The 23,004-nt window shown below is 44.7% G+C and overlaps 1 protein-coding gene across 1 annotated transcript; it reads left to right on the top strand.

Annotated features, from left to right (window-relative positions):
* Positions 1–2,038: 2,038 nt before the first annotated feature.
* On the top strand, positions 2,039–22,141 carry Sqle (squalene epoxidase). The gene is made up of 11 exons (XM_003467377.5): positions 2,039–2,384; positions 5,208–5,460; positions 9,531–9,711; positions 10,669–10,765; positions 11,878–11,991; positions 12,075–12,246; positions 14,444–14,539; positions 18,056–18,198; positions 18,599–18,695; positions 20,416–20,503; positions 21,644–22,141. The coding sequence occupies exons 1-11, from the start codon at positions 2,115–2,117 to the stop codon at positions 21,840–21,842; spliced, it is 1,710 nt and encodes a 569-aa protein (XP_003467425.1). The 5' UTR covers positions 2,039–2,114; the 3' UTR covers positions 21,843–22,141.
* Positions 22,142–23,004: the final 863 nt, after the last annotated feature.

The raw sequence follows: 23,004 nt of genomic DNA, 5'->3' as shown, positions 1-23,004 counted from the left end.
AGGCTTGGTTTTGTAACAGAGAAAGGACATTTATTGACAGAGTATTGGGAACCCAGGCCTGGTAACATAGCACTATAGGAGACTGGGGCATGAGAATCACTAGTTGAAGCCTCACCTGAGCAATTTAGCAAGCTGCTGTCTCAACAAGGAGCATGGGGGAGAGATACAAGATGTAGAGACGAGTTTAACTTTCGGCTTTATCACCTACAAGCTGTAGGTGATAGTAGTCAAACTACTTCAGTTAGTGTTCCACTGCTGTGACAGAATACCTGAGATATGCAATTTAAAAGGAGGAAAGGGTGATTTTGCCTCACAGTTTCAGCTCCAGGTCAGCTGGCCCACTGCTGGGAAGGATGCTGGAAGGAGGGTGGACAAGGGAGCACACAGTGTCCTGACATCCTCTTTAAGAGTCTGTACCCAGTGGCCTTCCACCTCCAAGGTCGCACCATCTCCAGGGGTTCCCCGGAGTTCCAGCCCCATAGAGTGGCTCCACACCCGTCACGATCATTCTTTTATATAAAATCAAGTTAAAGTCATGGGGGTCATATGACCCTTTGTGAGCGTCCTGACAAATACTAGTGGATAAAACGCAGTAGCGGGGGTAAGCTCTGTACCCCTACATTTTCAGAAGTATGTGTGAGGCACAGGCTGCCAGGGCCCTTAGGATCCACGAAGAAACCGCCCTCTGCTTGCAAAGGCTGAGGAGCTCGGGACTTGTCCTGTTCAGGTCTTAACATCAAGCCCTGCTCTTCCTTCCACACCGCCCATCCTTCACGATCATTCATCTATTCCGGTCCTTCGCCTGAGGACACCCGTGGAAAGCAGTAGCGTGAACAGCGTCGAGCTAGGCGTGATGAGGGCGTCGTCAGACAGAGCCTTCCCTCCGACGAATATGGGTGGCGGCCGGAGGGGAGCGCTCAGGGCCGCAGGAGAGGGCGGGCGCCCGGGGACCGGGCCGGGCTAACCTGCGGGACCTCGGCCGGCGAGCGTCGGGGAGGCGCCTCCCGGGCAGCAGGAGCTCAGCGTGCGCCTGCGTCGTACCTCGGCTCGCCGGCCCAGGCTCCACGACCCCAGGGCGCCTAGGCGGCTCTCCCGCCGCAGGCCCCAGGCGCCGGCCCTCGCCTGACGGTCACGTCCCCCACGCTCTGGCTCGCTCAAAAAGAGGCCTCGCAAGCCCCGCCCCTCAGGCAGGCGCCCGGCCCGCCGGCCCCTCCCACCGCGCGCCAACCGCCCGCGCCCGCCCCACCCTGACCACGCAACATCGCCCTAGCGCCTTTCCGGGAGGCGCCCCCGAACTGCGCCGCCTGCGATTGGCCAAGCGCTCTATAGCGCCATCTCGGCCTACCGCGCAATGTGCATTTTCATTGGCCCTCAGTGGGGACGGTGGGGCGGGACTGGCCTCGAGCCCCGCCTCTGGCCCGGGACCGGGAGCGGGCCCGCCCAGGCGGCAAGGCGTAGGTTGGCTCTGCCGCGGGGTGTGCGTGCCACGGTTGCTTGGGCGACTGCGGCGGCGCAGCGCTGGGAGGGCGGCCAGCGAGCGAGACCTTGAGCGAGCCGCCAGGAGCTAGCTGCTGCCGCCCGGGGCGAGGACGCCGCGTGGGAACTAGCAGCGGGATCGGCGGAGGAGTCTAGACTCGCGGGAGCTGAGGCCGTCTTTGTTGGAGCTGGCAGCCGGGCCTCCCCCGGGCGGGCGGTGGTCGCCAGGTCGGGAACCCTTGAGCCCGCGTCGCCTCGGTGGTCGGCGCCGCATGAGCCCCGCCCATCCTTCGCGGAGGGCAGGACGGTGAGGCGCGGAGCCCACTCCCGCTGTGCACTGCAGGGGGTCGCCACGATCAGGCTGTCGAGACGCTGTGGGAGAGGAGCGCGCGGCCGACCATTCTGAGCAGCAAAGCCGGCGGCGTGCGCGTCCTGTGTTTCCTGGTCCTGTTGTCTGCCCTCTCGATGCTTTGTTACGGAAATCGGGCGCTTGGGGTGCTGGTCGCGCCTGTTTCGAGGTCCTGTGGCATTGTTTAGTGCAGTTCTTCGGGAGCCAGTGCCTCTCTAGCCACCACAACCCTATTAGGAAAAAAAGTCGCAGCCGTGACAAGTTGCCACCAAAGAAGACGCTTGCAGCCATGTGGACTTTTCTGGGTATTGCCACTTTCACCTACTTTTATAAGAAGTGCGGGGACTTCGTGACCCTGGCCGTCAGAGAGCTCCTGCTCTGCGTGGTAGTGTTCCTGTCGCTGGGCCTGGTGCTGTCCTACCGGAGTCGCTACCGCAGCGGGGGCCTCTTCGGCCGCCCCCAGAGCGGCTCCCAGGCCGCCCTCTTCTCAGTCATCGGCTTCTTCTGGGCCAAGTCACCTCTTGGGCCAGGAAAGAAGCAGCAGCTGGAGGCCAGGAGGGTAGGTTGTCTTGGAAGTGTGCACGTGAATTGTTGAGTTAAATGTTCGACTATTCGCACTCCAGGATTTTGCTTTAAGGCAGTATTGTCAGCTTAAGTACTGTGGTGTAAGTTCTCATTTGGATGAAGCAATTTTTAGAGTCCTGGACTCTGCCTTCACTGCACCCTATTAGAATGAAAATCTTTAGTTGCTTTTAATATTGATTCCCCCCACATGGGAGTTGGAGTGGGTGTGATTAGGAGGGTGAAATACAATGGTAGAATTTCATTTTGAAGGGCAGAATCACGTTCGCTGATAGAAGAAAACATTCTGTTTCTAAGTCTTTGGGTCAGGATAGTGTATTTGTGTCTGGGAAGAAAGAAACATGTGGTGGGTACTCCTGCTTCTAACAAACAAACAACAGGTGACTGGAAGAATGATAGAAGAATTTGAAAAACAGCAGAAGTGCTCGGCATTTTTAAAGCCCATCTCCCTCAGTCACTGGGAATACTGAGTCCTATCCTAAGAGCACAGTGATATCCTTAGTCAAGCAGCTACTCCTTGAGTGCTGTGCACAATATAACAGTGTGCCTAGATCAGAGGGGGTGTTTAAATGCAAGTCAAAATCCTTGCAGGAATCAGTTGCCTTTTCTGTTAGACGAGGGTAGCATCACCCTTGCTGGTAGGTAGGGGACTAGGTGATTTCATTTAATCATTTGCAGATGCCTGATCCGGAACCGTCTAATGAGTAGTTAGGGTCTCTCGCCTGGTCTGGCGGTACTGTGGAGTTGATGGGGGAGCCCGTTGAGCAAAGCCAGCTTGTTCAGTAGCTAGTGTGTGTGGGTTGAGGAATGGGAAGGAAGGAAGAGAGCCCTTAATTCTCTGTTTGAATGGTGTTTAGGGCTGAGATAACGTGCTGAGCACTAGAGGACTTGCTGTTCCAGGCTATGAAGAGAAGTTTTGGAGTAGAAAAGCTGAGAGTAGCCTGTATTACAGTTTCATTTTTTGACTGCCTCAGCCTTTCTACCTGTTCCTTAGGAAGTAGGGAGTGTAGACTGAGATCTGTGAACAGCAAGGGTTGCTTTGTTTGTTTTTTATTTATTCATTTTTTTGGTAATAGGGATTGAACTCACAACCTCATGCTTGCCAGACAGACGCTTGTGCCACTGAGCCAAATCCCCGGCCAGCAGCAAGTTTTTATTCAATTTCTCTATTGGTCTGGTTCTGAAAGACTTGATTTACTTCAGAGCTCTCCTTCTAGGAGTATGTATGCCTCTGTGTGTGTGGTGGTGGGGGGGTGTGTTTGGGAAGTTTTTAGGAAAAAGGGACTTGTAAAGGACAGAAAAGTATTTTTCCAAGACAAATTACAATTAAAACTGAACAGTGCCCGAATTCATTATAAAGGTAAAAGCATGCTGGGTGAATATTAGAACATTAGCTTTCAAACGGTTTCAGACTCTCTACCTTCCCTCTTTGCCTGAGTTCTTTATTAAAACCTTTAAATGGAATTTATTCTTACTTTAATCATCAAGGTCAGAGAACTCAGGAATGATGCTTCCTTGCAGTTCTGTATCTGCTGTGTTCAAATTGTGAACCCAGTTAAATACTTAACTGGATTTAAGATTGAATTGTTCATTTTAGAAAAAACTGACATGCACTTTCATTCTCATTGGGCAAAATCTCAGATGAGACTTTTTGTTCTTCCGTGGTGGCGGTAAAAACTTCTGCTGTCCAGCTGGTGATAGGTTCAGTGTTTGTCCTTACTCCTAAGCTGCGGAGCAACTCTTTCTTTGACCAGGCTTTTTTTTTTTTTTTTTTTTGGTCTTTTTCCTTTTAATGGGTACCAGGGATCCAACTCACCACTGCCTGCTTGCAAGGCAGGCGCTTATGCCGCTGAGCTAAATCACCAGGCTTTTAAGAATGTCAGATGGGTAGAAAAGGGAGTGACAACTTGACTATGTGCTTGTGTGTTGAAGAGTGAAGTTGTAAATAAGTTCATAGCCCAAGGAACAAGAAGAGTTATTTTTGTTCTTTTATAATGTTACACATTTAAGTGATCCTTATGTAACCAGGATTTGAAGAGATTTTTGTTTTTGTCATTTCAAACTGATTTTACCCAGTGAAAAATCTAGAAGAAGAATTTTTTGTGGGTGGGGGTGGGGATTGAATTCACAAACTTATGCTTGCCAGGCAGGCACTTGTGCCACTGAGCTAAATCCCCAGCAGAAGAAGAAAAGGTAAGGTGAATATCTTTAGAAATATGTAAAAGGTATTGAATAGTATAGCATGAAGTTAAATCAGAAGTTTGAAACATTGGATAGTTAATGGTAAATTTACCCTATAATATGCGTTTGAGTCCCTAATGGATGTTTATTTGTTCTCACGTATATTTTTAAATATGTTTATATAATAACATTTTCTAAATACCATGTCTGGAGAAAGGAATACAGGTAAATGTTTAATTTTACTGGGATAATTGAACATTTTCACTTAATTAGAACTTTGATATCATTGATTTTTGGCTTTTGGGGCAGGGTCTCACTATGTAGTTCAGGCTGACCTTGAACTCACAACGTAGCCCAGGCTGGCCTTGAACTAGTGGTGGTGGTGATCCTTCTGCCTCAGCCTACCAAATGCTGGAATTACAGATATGTGCCACCACCCCTGGATTCACTCATTTTTATGTATGGTTTGGGTTTTAAAATATAAGCAGCTCATTTTGTTTAATAGTGTTCGGGGCCAAGTTTTTGCCTAGGATGCAGAAGGCTGATGCGTCTTTATGGTGGTAATGTGATTTAAAGCTAACAAGGTTAGAAGTAAAATTCCTTTTTTTTAATTAAACAGCACAGAAAAGGAATCCATATTTCCGAAACAACCTTAGTAGAAGCAGCTACCTCTACATCAGCACCTTCCCTGAATGATCCAGAAATTATCATCGTGGGATCCGGTGTACTTGGCTCTGCTCTGGCAGCAGTGCTTTCCAGAGATGGAAGAAAGGTGACAGTAATTGAGAGAGATTTAAAAGAGCCTCACAGAATAGTTGGAGAATTTATGCAGCCCGGAGGTTGCTGTGTTCTTAAAGACCTGGGTCTTGGAGGTAAGTTCACGTTGATTTCCAGGAGAGTTCAGAAAGCATCACCACTTAGACTTTGCTGGCTAATGACAAGGTATTCCTTTTTAATTGCACTTAGAAAATTTAGAATACTCGTTTATTAACTAATTTACATGAATATGAGCAAAGGAGAAAGTAAGCATTTAGTAGTAGGAAGTAGGAAGTAGATGTAATGAGATATAGTGAAACATCTGAAACAAATTGTTATGGTTATAATTAAGGACTGGAAAACTAGAATAAAGACGGGAGTTTCGGTGAAAGGTGAAGGGAACTTCATTTGAAGAATGTGTATTCTATAAATGTTAAAATGCTGTTTTTTAGACTCTTCCTGGAGCAGCATTGATCTGTTTAGCCAATACCTTTTACGCTCCAGCTCTGTTCATTTAGCAATTATTTATTTGCTACTTTTGCATGAGGTACTGTACTGGGTACCAGGGATGCACAGGTGAACAAGACAGGTACACTGTATTTTTGAGGAACAGAGTGCAGCCTACAGCCAGACTGGGAGGTGAGAAGCTACTTGCTTGGTGTGTTAGGAAATACAGTATGTTAATTAAAAGCATCGATTCTGGAACTAGATTGCCTGGACTTGAATACCAGCTCTGGCTTTAAGTGGTATGACCAGCTTTAAGTGAAGTAACTCAGCCTTCTGTGTATTAATTCCCTTATGCTTAAATGGTGTACTAAGTGCCTCTACTGCATTGTTATTGCGAGGATTAAGTGAATTCATACATGCAAATCATTCAGAGTAGGGCTTGGCGTGTTGGAGGCACCAGGTATGGATTTGGTATTTTGTTTAAGGAACTGGAAAGGAGACCCATATTGCTCGAAAGCAGTGGATGAAGAGGATGCAGAGAGCGGCATGCGGTTAAGGTGGGAGAGGGAGCCCGCGACCAGAAGGTGTGGGGCTTTGCAGTGGAGCCAGAGTCTAACACCATCTCACTTCGCATCTCCTGTAGTGACTTCAACCCTCAGTAGCTACTCCGAGTAGGAGCATATTAAATCCATACATGTGTCAGTCTGACTGAGTGTCCCCCCCTTTTGGGGGTTGCTGGGGATGAAACCTAGGGCCCAGTGCAGTGAGTGAAGCTTTTGGAGACTGAGTGCCGAAACGGCAGCCAAAACCCACTTAGTTATCACAGAATGCCAACGCTGCACTTAAACATGAATGTTGAGGTTTTAGTTTACAAAGAACAGCTCATACATTAACACGTTTTGTCTAACAAGAAAACCACAACACATGTGCCACAGGATTGCATGTGCTCTGCCATAGAACAACATCTCCAACCTGAAATTTGTGTTATTTTGCTGTTTAAATGTTTGCTTAACTTCACCTGACTATGCAGTCCAAAATTCCTTCCACATTTTACTATTGAGTCACACTCTGCCGTTTGTAGAATGGCATTGAAGTAGAATACATGGATCTAGTATAGAGAATAGACTATCAATCTGTGATGATAGGTGGGGTCCCAAGTGTCAGGCCAGGAGACTGGGTAACTCACTGCTAAACTCAGGTGACAGTTGTTGTTGGTTTGGGATAGCATGGTAGCAAAAGATACAGAGCAGTGACAGTTTCATGGTGAAATGGAGAGAAATGCTGACTTCCTGTTAGGGTTTGTATCTAGATATCCCGCAGGAGTCTTGTGTGCCTTTGGGAAGGGCCTTTGGAGAAGACGACTAGATCACAGACGTGCTGTAGGCTGACCTGCTGTTAGGGGCTGGGGCCTGGTGGGGCGAGGCATGTGCTAGGGTGGTGACTTGGAGGGGTCTCTCTCCCTTCCCTGTTCATGCCTGGGCGCTGTTTGGTGAATGCCATTAGCCATTAGATGAGCAGTTAATCCCCAGGGTCCTGTGTTTTCCCCTCCTGCCTTGGAGCCAGCCAAGCTATGAAATGTGAACCAAAATAAACCTCTCCTCAGAGTTCTGGGTGTTGGGTATTGCATCCCAGCAGTGAGAAAGTGAGACACTTAGTGAGGTTTTGGTACGAGACCTGAAAAATAGGAAGCCACAGGAATGAGTCCTAGGTTTGCACTCAGCAGCTGGTTGATGGTACTGGTTGATTGGCCTGTAAGAAGATGTAAGAGAGGAGCAGGTGTGAGGGAACCTTGAGGGAACACTTTAAAGTAGAGGTGTCAATGGGAGTGTGAATCTCCAGGGCAAGAGAGGAATGCCCCCGCCAGCATTCAGGTTCCCAGCTTGCCAGGGTAGTAGAGTTTGTGGTAGGGAAAAACTCACAGTGATCAAGTCCATCTGAGGAGAGCTTAAGAAGAAACAAGAGGACAAAGTAAACGATGCCCTGGGAGAGTCTTATTTTTAAGGGTTAAGGAGGAGAGATGCATGTGAAAGACTGCGAAGAAACTTGGCAGGGTGGTAGAAGAAAGCTGGAGCTTTCTATGTACACATCATGTTTCTCTTGGGAGAGGATGGGCGTGTGTCAGGGAGGCAAAGGAGAGCGCGCTGTTTCTCACGGGAGTGGATGGGTGTGTGTCAGGAAGGTGAATGGGAGCGCGCATGTTTGCCAGTCAGGTTGGATGAATGCAGAAACTGCGCGATGCAGTTGGCAGTTGGTGACCGGGACCGGAAAACAGGTGGAAGTGCCTTGGAATTTAAAAGCTGGAGCCCAGCGGACTGTTGAGACCTGTGCACTGTTCTTGCGGAGCTTCTTTAATGACAAAGAAGAAGCAGCGCAGCAGTGAGATGTGCTGTGCGGTAAGGGGGATGGGTGCTGGTCCTCAGTCCCGTCCTGGGTGAGGGAGCAGAGGGACAGTCAGCTGGTCAGCATGGAAACGCACAGGGACTTCGGGGACAGCGAAGTGAATGGTAGGTGTGTGACCAGCTAGTGGACATTATGAGGTCACTGAATAAAAAGTGAAGGATTTTGAGTACTGAAATGCAACTAGTTACAAAATGTTCTCTTCAGTTTTTCACCAATAATGGATAATACACAGATTACTGCAGATATAACTCATGAGAAATTCCTAAAGTGGTTGCGTATTTTGAGCTACTCTTTATGCAGGGAAATAAAATGCTCATATTACAAGGCACTGGAGAGCTGCTGTAGGGACCTTCTGGGCTGTTGCTGCAGCAGTGGTGTAAGTAGTAAGCGCAGCGGTCTACGTTCTCTGTAGCAGGACCTACCTGTGCTGATGAGTCTGTGCTCAGCAGCAGTGGCCGGCGTGCTGCCCCTTACAGAGCTGTTGCTTCCATTGCTTAGCGATGCCCTGGTAGCCTGTGGCCCTGGACATGCTGGGCTGCTTCCTCTGCTGCAGGGCACACAGACAGAACCTGGTTTGCAGGCTGCACCCTGTAGGCAGATCTCATGAATGACACAGAATAGCAGCAGTGGGCAAATGCCATGTGCCCAGGGAGCATCTCTGGAGATTTCTTCGTGTCATCGATGTTAGCAGTTGGCTACTAGGTCTCAGAAGTGCCCCTAAGTTAGTCCCGGAAGTCCCTGTTCCCAGCACGGTCCGCTGCTTTCTTAACAGTGTGCTAACCTTAGCAGTGTCATGCCCCAGATCACTCCTTGGAACCCAGTGACATCTGCTGACCCAGCTGCAGCCCACAGCACTGTCAGCCCCTAGGCCTGCTCATAACCCTGTATCTCTGGGGACAGAACAGATTTTCCTCATGACAGAATTGTGACTGATTTCATGTTGTACCTTTTGCTTGTCACTCTGAGGTGAAGTGGAATTACAGACTTGAATAACTACTGTTTGCTTGCTTGCTTGTTGTAGTTGAAGCTGGCTTTGAATTCACGGTGTAGCCCAGGCTGGCCTTGCACTCCCTGAGTCCTCCTGCCTCAGTCTCCTGAGAACTGGGATAACAGGCATGTGCCACCATGCCAGGCTGTCACCTTTCAGTGATGTTACAGTTTTGCTAAGACACCTGCAGATTTGCAGGAACCTGACGGTTTCTGAGCTAGTTATGCTAATTGTGCAGTTCCCTGAATGGCCTGTAGTCTTACAAAGCAGAAACTTACTTTCAGTGTCTTGGTATTCTTTTGTACTTAGTGACTGACTCCGGATGTGTTAACAGAATTGATTGTTTTGCAGATGCCCTAGAAGGTATTGATGCCCAGTGTTTGAATGGCTACGTACTTCACGATCGAGAAAGCAAGTCAGAGGTTCACATTACTTACCCGCTGTCTGAAAACAGTCAGGTGCAGGGTGGGAGAGCTTTTCATCATGGAAAATTCGTCATGAATCTTCGGAAAGCAGCTATGGCAGAGCCCAAGTAAGACTGCAGCTTCAGATTCCACAGTGTTAAGGGCTAAGTCTGGCATTTGAATAAGGCTTTAGAAATCGTCATGAGATTTTGGGCAGAGTCCAGAACAATGGTATACTACCATGACCTTAAGTTAGAAGGCCGTATTTGATGACTTTGTTAAGAATTATTATATAATTTTCTTGGAATGATGTAGGACTATAGAAAATTTTCTTTTGGTTGGATAAAAACTGCATGCTTTGTTTCTCTGGAATTTAGAGGACATGCGTATTATAATTAGGGCATAGATCCTGGGTGCCCCTTGGGAGTTTGTGTTGTGGTTATGCCTTTTGTAGGAAGTCAGGGTAGAGGACGAGGACTTCAAGGATGTGGACCTAGGATGGCAGGGCTGGTGGCTGCTCTTCATTATTAACTTACATTTGCTTGCAGCCTTTCAGCACTGTCAATAAGGAAATTTTAAGCATAAAAACACTCATGTGGTTGACAGAAGCTTAAGTGTTGACAAAGCCAGTAAAGAACTAAGTGGGTTTATTTTTAGTACTGAAAGTACTTGGTTCCCATGGAGCTAGAATATGCTCATTGTGTAAAAATGGAAAAAATACACCAAAATATAAAGACCATAAAACTTTCCTTGGATATTCTGACTGGATATAACTACTCTTAAGAACTTGTTGGATAACTGCAATTTATTTGCCACCTCTATGTATGAATATGTGTAACATTTCTCTGCCTACAATTTATTTTTAATTAGAAGTCTGATGAGACTTTTTAAACTACTTGTAAAACATTTACATTAGTATTGTGTTCACTGTAAGTAAATTGCAACATAGAAATTATACATATTGCTAAAACTTGCCGATGCTTTTTTGTCATTCTGGACCTTACTCTATGCGAGAAGTAAGGGGTTTATGTCTAGCTCAAATTGCCCAGATGTGCTCTGTAGAAATCGCTTTGCTTTTCCTCCAGTGCACAGTTCGTTGAAGGTGTCGTACTGCAGTTACTGGAGGAGGAAGATGCTGTGATCGGAGTTAAATACAAAGATAAAAAGACTGGAGATATCAAGGTGAGGTTTGTCAGCCATCCTCTTGCCCTAGGGGGCAATGTTCTTTCTTTCCTGAGTGTCCTTTTAGGAAAGTGAGCAGCTCATTTCCTGTGCACCGAGTAGCCTGTACGGTCCTTGTGCGCAGGGTGGGCTGGTGAGCAGGGCACATGTGGAGAGTGCCCCGAGTGCCCTGCGAAAGTGTTAGAAACGAGAATCAGTGTTGTAACCGTGCTCAGAGGTATCGGAAAGGCCAGGAGGAACTGGAAGGAAGAAAAAGGTGTGAAACAAATAGGCAGTATGGGCAGTCGTTAAATTAGAACAGCAAACATAAGAGAAACAGTGGGTCATAGTGATTTTACAAAGTTTGTGGTAAAATACACATGATATAAATTTACCCTCTTAGTTTGTAAGTTCCAGTATGGTATCGTTACCACATATACATTGTCTAAGGTAGAGCGAGGAGAATCTTTTGGGAAGTAGAGGGAAATAATTTCTGTTCTGTGCTCATGTCGACTTCATCATGAGAAAAGTGCATGGTCCTTCCAGGCGGCTGTCTTGGGCCCCTCTAGGAAACTGATTTCCAGTAGAGGCTTTGCAAGGATCGCTCTGCTCATAGCACATCCGTATAAGTACACATGGCCATTGAAGTCAACAATTTTTAAGCCCTAGTTACTGATTCCAAAGCATTATGTGAAGTCAGAAATTTCTATAAGAATCTGCCTAGTCCGTGGTGTTGGTACTGAGAATCCGTCTCATCTAGTGTGTCACTGTTCGTTTTTTATTTTTTGAGGCAGGGTCTTTCTAGTTCAGGCTGGCCTCGAACTCACTGTGTCGCCCACACTGGCCTTGAACTCACAGTGATCCTCCTGCCTCTGTTTCCGAAGTGCCAGGACTGCAGGTGTGCCCCGGCGTGCCCGGCTCCCTGCTGGTATGGGTGGGAGTACTGGAAGGGAGATGTTGGCAGGCTCACAGTGGTGCCTAGAGATGGGTCACGCATCATCCTGCATCCACATAGGTTTTGGCTGCTCTCTTTAATGCTATCCCATACTTAACTCTGCTAATGCACAGTGTTTGAGAATGGACATTTACTGTGTGTTTCTACTGTTTAGCTAAGGATTCTTCATCTGTTGCAGGAACTCCATGCTCCATTGACTGTTGTAGCAGACGGGATTTTCTCCAAGTTCAGGAAAAACTTGATCTCCACTGAAGCTTCAGTTTCATCTCACTTTGTTGGCTTCCTCATGAAGGTATGGTGGAGCACAGTTGTAGAAAAGGAACAATAACTTGAAATTTGAAAATCATTAAAATACTTATTTTTTTATTTTTTTAGAATGCACCACAGTTTAAACCCAATTATGCTGAACTCCTTTTACTTAATCCAAGCCCAGTTCTCATCTACCAGATTTCACCCAGTGAAACTCGAGTACTTGTTGACATTCGTGGAGAAAAGCCAAGGAATTTAAGAGAATACATGGCTGAACAAATTTACCCACAGGTACCTGGTAAGAAAGATTTTACTCCCAAGGTAATTGTTCTGAAAGCAAATCTCATGAAAGGCTGACTCTCTCCAGCTTCTCCTGAGCTATGCCTAAAGTAAGCCTGAGGTTAATATGGTGGGTGGAAAGTGCTTCCTGTCTTAGTTGCTTTTCTAGTTCTGAGACCAAAACACCCAACATCTAAAGTGAAAGGACGAAAGGGTTTTTGTAGCTGACAGTTGTAGAGTGTCCAGTTCATAGTAAGCTGGCTCCAAGACAGGAGCCGTGGCAGAGGAGAAGTCGGTCGTGGTAGACAGAAAGCAGCTAAGCAGCCAAGTGAAGGAAGCAGCCTGCCTCTGGCTTTCATCCCGAGTCTTCCCCCAGGCCAGTCAGCAGACTCCTTTCACAGTCACATACCCTAACCCTGGCATCACACCCTAGCTCCAGGCCTCTGGGAAGCCCACCGGTGGCTGCATTTGCAGGGACAGCTAATGTTAACTGGTCGCTGGCACACACAGAAGGAAACAAACCCTAAATTCAAAGAGTAATGTTAGTGTGTTTTGTCATAATACTGACTAAAGCTTGATTTTCAGAATGACTAACAATGGCAGGCGCAGTGTTTTTTAAGGTAGCCTAGACCTTCATCTCAGGGTTTTAAATTCTTCAGTATCTCTCATGTTTCACTGCGCTTGTGTCTGATTCCTGTAGTAGTGACACCTGCCATTTACTGCATGTCTGCTAGAGTTGATTTACAAACGTCATTATTAATCTGTTTATTAATCCGTCATTATTAGTCTGTCCATATGTGCCACTACTGTGGGAGGGCTTTACAGCCAAGAGAACTAACGTTCAGCGAGGCTAATTGGCCTTGCCTAAGATAAACTAAAGATTAATTAGGCTGAACCCAAAATGCTGGTCCTAGAAGTGTTTGTTTTCAGGCCATTAGGGTTTTGGAATATTTGCATTGATTTACATTGGTTGAGCAACCCTAATTTGGAAAGCTGAAATCCAGAGGGCTCTCAAAATCCAAACTCATGAAGTATCTTGTCAGCACTCAAAAGTTTAGATGGTACTAGGCTTTGAGGGTGGACTATGTGCTTAGCATATGTGAGGTCCTGGTTTGATCCCCAGGATTTTTTTCTTAATAAAATTGAAGGGAAACCCTAGTTATCAGTTATGAGTACAGTAATAGAAATTAATGCTGAGTGCATTTTAAGCAAAAACTGGATTATTTTAAGTTATTTAATTGACTAATACACTAACAAAAGTAAAGTGAAATGAACTGGACAGACTTAGATTTTTAATAATGACGTTTTTAACCTATGAACACAAGTGAATATTGCTAAGCCAGGTTTGAGGCTTTTAGAATGGAAAAGTAGTTATACCTATTTAGGAAAAGGATAGCCTATCAGCTGACATTTTTAGTATATATATATATATATATATATATATATATATATTACATTTATGTAAATATATATATTTTTTCACTGTCAGTTTATTATTACTATTATTTTCAATCCAGAGGTTGATTGGAGCAGGCTGACCTGAAATCACCAAAACTGTTTATAGGTCTGTATTTACCTTGGCTAGGGAACCCAGATTTTGCTCTCTATGTGAATGGAGCAGTTTGAACACAGGCATCTCCTCCATTCTCATGCTGGGAACTCTGTCCACATTCATTGTCTCTGTAAGGAGGACAAAACTTTTAAGATTGGGTGACTCAGAGATGAGCTAATCCAGTGATTGCATTTTATAGATAAGGAAACTGAAGCTCAGAGAGGTAGAGATGGCCATGTCTCCATCCAAATCTACCTCTTTGTGTGGTACATACCCTCCTGCGGTTGTAACTCAGTGGTGTACCTCACTCTTACCATTAGAGTGTGTCAGTTGCAGTAAATCAAGTGCTGCCAGGTGGCAGTTTCTGTTTGGAAGGGTTGGGTGACTCCATCACATCCTGCAGAAATGGTCTTAGCCCTCCTCCCATTTCTTCATCCATTCAGCTGTATATGTGTCCGTTTCCATTAATTTTCTCTTAGTTTGCTTAGTTATTCCTTAGCATGAGTAACTGGGTGCTTCTGAATACTGTTATTAATAACTAATCTTAATTGACCAAGGGATGTCTGTGTAGTTGGTGTTGGCTTGCACTTGGTAGGGAAGTGTGTGAAACTTTGAAATTGAAGTATTGGGAATGATTTATCCAGGCGAATGGGGTTTTTTGCAGAGCACCTGAAGGAGCCGTTCCTAGAAGCCTCTCAGAATTCCCCTCTGAAGTCAATGCCAGCGAGCTTCCTTCCTTCCTCCCCAGTGAACAGACGAGGTACTGTCCTGTTCGACTGACTTAAAAAATCCTGAATAACATGAGACTAAAACGGCTCTGACGGGAATAACGTAGGGAGGACACGTGGTTACTGTGGTTGGCACCTTACTCTACGGAGCTTAGTTTTCTGACTGTTTAGTTATTGTTTAGTATTAACTTGGTGTTGCTCATTGGAGGGAGGACAGCGAAGGGAACACTCGGGATAGGAATGTAGCAAGTGATTCCTAACACTAGCGGTGAGTAGTGGGGAGCAGTGACGGCTCACCCTGGTCCCAGGTCACTGAAGAGGGGGTGTCGGGGAGTTGTGGGAGTTGAGAGGTGCAGAGGTGGCTGGGGGTGGGTGTTACTCAGGAAGAAAGCCAGCCTGGGCGCCAGGAGCCTAGTGTGAGGTCCTCAGTGGACAGCGAGAGGAAGGACATATGTAGATGGACTCAGAACTCAATGTGTTCCTGTGGGTGCAGCCTCCGGTGGTATGAGCCCTGTGGGTAGATGGGTGGGATAGACATTTAAATCCTACAGACAATGGAAAGTCATTGTTTTCTTTTTGATAGCAACTTTATTCATAAATTACTTAGTTTCTCTGTTTAAAAAATACGGTTCAGTGGATTTTGAGTGCATTTACAGATAGGTGCAACCATCATGATGAGATGAAAAATTTTTGTTATTCCAGGAAGCCTCTAACCCATCAGCACTTCCTCGTACCCTGGTAGACCTTCTGTCTTAGATTTCCAAGTCAGGCTGTCTCCTGTAAGTGGGATCACACAGCTTTATTCCTTTGTCACTGGCTTTCACTTAGCGTAATATTTTTTGTTCATGTTATTTTGTTTTTTAGATTCAGTTGTGTTGTAGCATATATCAGTTCCTTGTTTTTATGGCCAAATTAAATGATAATTATATGGATACATTACACTTTTTTGCCCATTCTTCAGGCGTTAGTGTTGTTTCTACTCTTTGGTTATTACAGACAATGCTGCTGTAAACATTTGGGACCAAAGTTTTGTGTAGACATACATTGTCGCTTTTCTTGAGTATACCCAAGTAGTATTGTTGGGACCTATGTTTAAGGAACTGCTAGACTGTTTCCCAAAGCAGTCTGCCCATTTTGTATTCCTCTCAGCAGTGTTGTGAGGCTTCCAGTTTTTCCACATTCTTGACATGATTTATCTTTTCTCTTACAGCCATGCTATAGGTGTGAAGTGGTTTCTCACTGTGCTTGTGATGTATGTGTCTTTCATAGATACAGTGTATGTGCTTAAAAGCCATCTGTTTATTTTCTTTGGAAGAAATCTATTCAGACTTCTTGCAGTTTTTAACTGGGCATATTTAAGGTATTATTGTGTTTAAGAGTTATTTGTATAGGCTAGGTATATGTCCCTTATCAGATCCATGATTTACAAAATTTGTCTCATTCTGTGGAGTTTTTTTTTTTTTTTCATTTTTCGTAATGATATGCATTTGAGTACATATGTTTTTATTGTCCTGAAGTTTGATTTACCCTGTTTTTGATTCCGTATCTTGAGAAGGCTTCGCCCTGTGAAAGGTCACAAAGCTGTTACTTCTATAATTTTCTTCTAAGGGTTATAGTTTTAGCTTTCACATTTAGGACTTTGATCCATTTAGAATTAAATTTTGTGTGTGACATAAAGACCCAGCTTCCTTGTGTGGCTGTCCTGTTGTCCCAGTACCATCTGTTGATGTTTTTCTTCCCCACTGAGTTGCCTTGACACTTGTCAAAATTCAGTTGACTATACGTGGAATGGCTTATGTTTTTGAACAGTAATTTGAGCGGGGTGTAAATTTTGCTTTTCATTGTTCAGTTTATTTGTATTTTAATTTTTTTTCTTTTTGGTCCCAGGGATGGAACTCATGACCTTGCGCTGGCCAGGCAGGTGCTTATGCTGCTGAGCCATATCCCCTAGCTCTCTATTTTAATTTTGATGCTATGGTAAATCTGTTTAAGATTGCTTCTTGCTGGTGTATAGGAGTACAATTAATTTTGACATTTATCTTGTATGTTGAAACTTTATGAACTAAATTATCTCAGTTCATTGAGAAGTTCTGAGGTGCTGTCATTAAACTTTTTATTTAGAAATGTTACTGTAACCCTGTGGTGGAAGGTGGTGTGGAAGGAAGCTCAGATCTAAGTCTACATAGGCTGTTTCAGTTTTCCATGAGGGATGGTAGAAGGGCCAGCTGGGGCTGTAAAGTGGAGAGTGAGGAGTGGGTGGGGTGATATCTAGGACACTGCATGGAACTTGGTGCTTAACTGGCTGTTACCTTCAGAGAGTACAGCCTAGTGAGAGCGAAGGTGGTTTTTTTGCCAGCCACTTGCTGCCTTGGGAGTAGGAAAAAAACAGTGCAGTTAGGGATGTGTGGATGAGCCGAGGACTTCACTTTCAGACACCAGTGGGCATTGGAGTGGGGAGGTGGGGACAGCGCCAGTGTGGAGTAGATCTGAATGGGCCCCTGGGTGCCCTGGAGACACAGGCCTCTGGAGCTGCCAGCTGTGGAGCCAGACTGCGGTGCCACAGGCCACGCAGGGCGGAGCTGCACCAAAGGAAAGCGGTCGGCCTGTTGTGGGGCTGTGTTCCGATGGGTGGGCTTGGGAGTGTTCCATGGAGCAGCGGGATAAAAGCTTGACTTTCTAGTGCAGGCATCAGAGTAAAACATCAACATTTGAAATAACATTTAGAAGCTACTTTTTTAATATATTAATACAGTGAGATATTCTAAAATTGGGTACTACATTATGGCTTTCAGAAAAGGATTTTCCATAATCCTATGAACTTGACATTGTTATCATTGTCTGTTTCTCTCAGAGATAAAATTAAGTCAGTGCTTGTGCCAAAGTCACTGTGTCTCAGGTCACGATGCAGGGTGACGAAGGACCAGGAATCTGCAGCTGGCAGCTCCCTTGGGTGCCCTTGGAGCCCAACTGTGGGCCCCTCCTCTGCAGTTTTTACGCCGGGGGTTCACGTTCACGTAGCCCTGAGCGGGGTCTGCCACCCGAGGAGCGAGCCATCGAGTGTGGACTTCTGTTGAGCCATGCTATTGGGTGTCATTCCCAGGGCTGCTTTTTCCCCTTCAGGAAATCAGGACTGATGCCCCTCTGCTGCGATGCAGCTGCCGCTGCTGGAAAGAGCCGGGAACACCAACCTTTGTCTTGTTCAAGACTTTGCATGTCTGTACCTGCAGTTCCTTTTCATTTGCAAAAGGATAAATGTTGCCATTGTTGGCTTTGGCATTATATCCCGCGTGAGCTCTCTGAGGGCAAAGATTGTCCTGATCCCCTCGGTGCCTGACCTACAGTCATTTGGTGCCAAATAAAGAGGGACTGAGTGAGCTCTTGAGCCTTTGCCCCACCGTATCTGAGTCATTATTTATTCCCTTGTATTTGCGCATTCTTCTTATCTAGCGGCTTACACAACAACGGTCATACGCTAACGAGAGTTACCTCATCTGCCTGTCTGGGAAACTGGCACGGGACATCTTAACCCGAGTCACCTCTCTTCCTAGGCGTTGTCCTTCTGGGGGACGCGTACAACGTGAGGCACCCTCTCACTGGCGGGGGCATGACTGTGGCTCTGAAAGACATAAAGTTGTGGAGACACCTGCTGAAGGGCATCCCTGACCTTTATGATGATGCGGCTGTCTTGCAGGTAAGCTGTTAGATTATTCCTGACAAGAACAGTGTGTCTGTCATTCCCCGAGGAGCTTAGGAACAGTAGGGCTTTGCTGAGGCATCCATGCCGGCAGCCTGTGCCTCCTCACCGTTAGGCGGTCTTGTTCCGCCGAAAGAACCCGAATTGCAGCCCCTGAATCTCCCGATCTCCCTGTGGTAACATAAAACTGGCCTCCATGGGCCAGAGCGCTATAGTACCAAGGGCCACACAACCTGTAGCTCTGGAGGTGAACTTCTAGCAAACAAACATGAGGCAATATTATTTGCTCATAGCGGTTTGGATAAAAACAAAAATACCAGTTTGATGGGATTATAAAGAGTTTATGTCTCCCCCTCCCCCGCCTTACTGTGTAATAAGTGATCTTTTTCATTTTTAGGCTAAAAAATCATTCTATTGGTCCAGAAAAAGTTCTCATTCTTTCGTTGTGAATGTCCTTGCCCAGGCTCTTTATGAGTTATTTTCTGCTAGGGATGGTAAGTACAGATACATTTTACAAAGATTAGTAACTAATCTAGAAATTAAAATGTTTCTCAGTTTGCTGACTCCTGCATTCGTAATTCTATCTGCCTACCTGTCTTGGCTTTTTAAGATGGTCTCACTGTGTAGTTCAGGCCACCTTAAACTTATCATGTAGCAGGCTGGCCTGAAAATGATATTGATCCTCCTGTCTCAGCCTCCCTAATACTGGAATTACAGGTATGCACCTCCATGCCCCCCTTGGTACCAATAGTTTTTATTTATTTTTTGGTACCAGGGATCATGACCTCACACTTAGCAGATAAGTGCTTGTGCCCTCAATAATTTTTAAAACTCCATTCTGGTGCAAGATTTTGTTTGCAATCCTTGTGTATGCTGTCCCTTGTTCTGGAAGGCCTTCAACTTTCCTTGGATAATATTAATGGCAGTATCATAGCCCTTCATTATTTTGAACTCCTCTGGTCTGGATTAGATTATGCGGTCCTCAAATGAAAGCTTGGCAGAAAGGTCGTTCTAGTCTGATCTGAACAGACCATGTGGTCTTTTTTTTTTTTCCTGAACACGAGTTTCAATTTCTTTTTTTTAGGGTAATATTTTAGAAAATGAATATGAACTTCAAAACAAGTTTAGAGCTTTTCCTGTTCAGTGTGAGTGAGGCCATGCGTTTACCCTTTGCTCCTGTTGGAGAGAGAACATCAGTCTAGATGGGCTAGATGGGCGAGAGATCCTGTGTGAAAATCTAACCGATAGCCTCTGTGACAATTAACTCTTACTGAAGGACAGAAAACTGTGATTTGCAGAACCAATCTCTCGCTAAATTGGTGTGGAAGTTAAAATGTTTGTGTGAGTCAATATAAAGTAAGTTTTTCTTTCTAAGCGTTTCTCAGTTCTTGTATTCTTGGATTATAAGTTGGAATTTACCAACAAAGCAACATTAACAAATTTCATGAAAGATTGGTGAAGGAAGGGGTTTATTGGAACAAAAATTTCTTTTGGGGGCCAGGGATTTAACTCAGCGGCGTAAGTGCCTGCTTGGCAAACACAGGGTCTCAAGTTCAATCCCTGGTACCAAAAAAAAAAAAAAAAAGCTTTTTTTGCATGTTATAAAAAATATTTAGGGAAATCTAAGCATACCTCAAGAAGACATTAATTCAAACTTTAGAAAGGTAATTATTGTGAAGGTTAATGAATTACTTTGAATAGTGTTATAAGGCTTTAATAGTTACTCCTTTTACTTGATACATGGAGATACAGATTGGACTCTCAAGAAGTGGTAGGTTGATTTCTAGAATTGTGTAGTTTTTTAATAATAAAGAATTTTTAAAGTATTTTATATCATTTAATGAATTTACAAGAAAAATAAATTGAACAACTGTTACCTAAATGTTAGTAATCATTTACTAACAGGCAGTTTTATGCATATACGTATTACCAAACACATAATAATGATTGTGGAATTTTGTTTGTTTCTTTATTTTTTGGTACTGAATCTTGAACTCAAGACCTGATGCTTGCCAGGCAGGTGCTGCACCTGTGCCCATGGGCTGTATCGCTGGTTCTGATTGTGGGGTTTCAAATAAATCTTGATTGTTAAAATTCCAGGACTACATATTTAAAAGTTATGTGTCATGCTTGGTATTTGTTAGGTTTTCTGACATATTGTTACCACCCCAAATGTGTACTTTGATTGAGAGTAATTTTCACATCTCATTTTAGATTCCTTACATCGGCTAAGAAAAGCCTGTTTTCTTTATTTCAAACTCGGTGGACGGTGTGTTGCTGGTCCTGTTGGACTGCTTTCCGTGTAAGTTGTTCTGATGTTAGAGAGAAAATGTATATTCTAGGCTTTCTTAGGCCTGATAAGTGTGTGGAAATCTTTCGTCATTTTATTATCTGTAGTATCCCTGTGGTCTCAAGAGTTAGAAAAAAGACAGTGGCGAACAGCTTCCCGCTCAGGAGGGAGAGGGAGGCTAAAACCCTCAGTTAAAACAAGCTCATTTTCATCTGTGGGTTAGCAACCTGGGCTGAGCTGTGGGAACCGGGAAAACTTGAGAAATTAGAATTTAACAATTAATTTATTAGCACACATCTACAGTCCACGATGTTTGTGTTCCTTGTGTGGAGTTGATTCGTGTACCTACAGCACATCTCCCTCCCTTTGTTTATCCCCTTTCCTCCTTTTCTCCATCGCCTTCCCATCTGGGGAGGTGCCAGCTCCCTCCCTCCTTTGTTACCTATCTTTTATTTTGCTCTTTATACACAAATTCCCATATTTATAGCAGCACAGTTCATAATAGCCAGCCTATGTGTCCGACAACAGGCGGATGGATCAAGGAAGTGTATTTACACACAGTGAAGCACTATTGTGCTAAAAAGAGAAATTCAAGTCATTTCTAGGAATGGATGCACCTTAAAATGGTAATGTTAAGTGACACAGGCATACAAGCCTAAATATCACATGGCTTTTATATGAGAAACTCAAATTATAAAGATTATTTGATTAAAGTGTAGAACTCATCAAACTCAGTTTTGACAGTGTTGACATATGTAGAACTATTGTTGAAAAGTCTGCACCGTGAAATTCTTAGAGTCACTTCTCATTCATCTATAATCTGAATGTCATTTGTGAAAAGTCTGGATTCCAGCAGGTAAACTCATCCAGTACTTGAGCCGGAGATCTCGTGATCAGTGAAAGGACACAGTTTAAATGCGTGGCTTCAGTGTGGAGAGGCATTACTAGCTTCCCTGAAAGACATTACCCTAAGTAATTTCTCAGAAAGAATCTTTCTGTTCTTGCCATCAACTGTTGACAGGCAGGCAGATTTGTAAAGTCTTCTAAGGGTATTTCATGTGTGTAGCTTTAGGGACGATACGTAAATTAGAACCTTTTATGAGTGAATTTTAGTCTCTGGGCCTTACTAATGTTTTTCTTCTTCTGTTACAGATTGTCTCCAAACCCTCTCGTCTTAATTGGACACTTCTTTGCTGTCGCAGTCTATGCCATGTATTTTTGCTTTAAATCGGAACCTTGGATTACAAAACCCCGAGCCCTTTTCAGTAGTGTCGCTGTAATTTACAAAGCGTGCTCAGTCATATTCCCTCTCATTTACTCAGAAGTGAAATACATGGTTCATGAAGCTTAAAGGGGAATCGACTGAACCCACCAAGTCCTGCAAGGCCTTGGAAGCGTGAACAGTGTATCTAGCTCAGTACTTTACCACTTCTAAAGGGGACCCCTTGGACCAAGATTGGGATTGCTTTGTTTTTGAAGGCTTTTTGTATATAAGTGTGTAAATATATGCCTTAATTTACAATTTAAAATGAAAGGTAAAAATAGGCTAGATATGTAAAAGAAATGATTGTGACCATAAATTTGTGCTAACCTGAGGATTTCAGAATTTGGGACAAGTCTTGGGGCATCCAAATAAAATGGTGAACCCTCTGTCTTCCTTGTGGGTTTCTTTGCATAGCTGCAGGGTAAGGGAACCAAACACTAAGTGAGACAGGAAGTGCGAAGCCCTGGTATTCAGATCCCTTCGGCTTTGGGAAAAGGACCTCATTTTGGTCAGCTAATCCATAGGGCTGTTCTGTGAAATTCTTTTCTGAGTGCTCTGAAAATACCAGATTCCTAAAGGCAGAGCAGAAAAGGGCTTTATAAATCCTTTTATATGACGCTTATAGGCAAGGAGTGCATTACTTTAAGAAACAGTTAATGAACAAGTAAGTACCTTAAGGACCTAGCATAATGCCTTCAAATCATTGCTGTACGCTCTTTTGTGCCTCCAGGGATTGAGTGTGGTGCCTCCTCACGGACCTGCATCCCAGCGCATTTCCGTGGTGCTGAGGCTTGAACCCGCTGCCTGAGCGTGTTCAGCAGGAGCCCACCACTGCAGCCGAGCCCTCTGCCCAGCCCTTTCACACTGTTTTACTTTGAGACAGGTTCTTGCTAGGATGCCCATGCTGGGCTCAAACTTAAAATCCTCCTGCAGTGTTGGGCTGGTGGCCAGCGCCACATGCTTGGCTCAGAGTCTGTTTGCTCAGCAAACTGTCAACTCTTGTTCATTGCAAGAAAATGACTCCTGACTTGCAAAATCAATCTTTTGCTATATTAGCAATGAAGATGTGAAGGCTGCTGTCCTGGGTGTCATTAAAACCTTAGCAAACCGGGGGCTGGGGATTTAGCTCAGTGGCATAAGCACCTGCCTTGCAAGCAGGCGGTCGTGAGTTCAATCCCTGGTACCGATAAAAATGACAAAGACAAAAAAAAAAAAAAAAAATTAGCAAACCTCTTAAGTGCCAAGAAAA

This window comes from Cavia porcellus, unplaced genomic scaffold (genome assembly GCF_034190915.1).
Source record: "Cavia porcellus strain 051 isolate PalLab524CR breed Dunkin Hartley unplaced genomic scaffold, mCavPor4.1 scaffold_19, whole genome shotgun sequence".
NCBI lineage: Eukaryota > Metazoa > Chordata > Mammalia > Rodentia > Caviidae > Cavia > Cavia porcellus.
The sequence above is the reverse complement of the archived record's forward strand: the minus strand, read 5'-3'. Positions and strand labels throughout refer to the sequence as shown.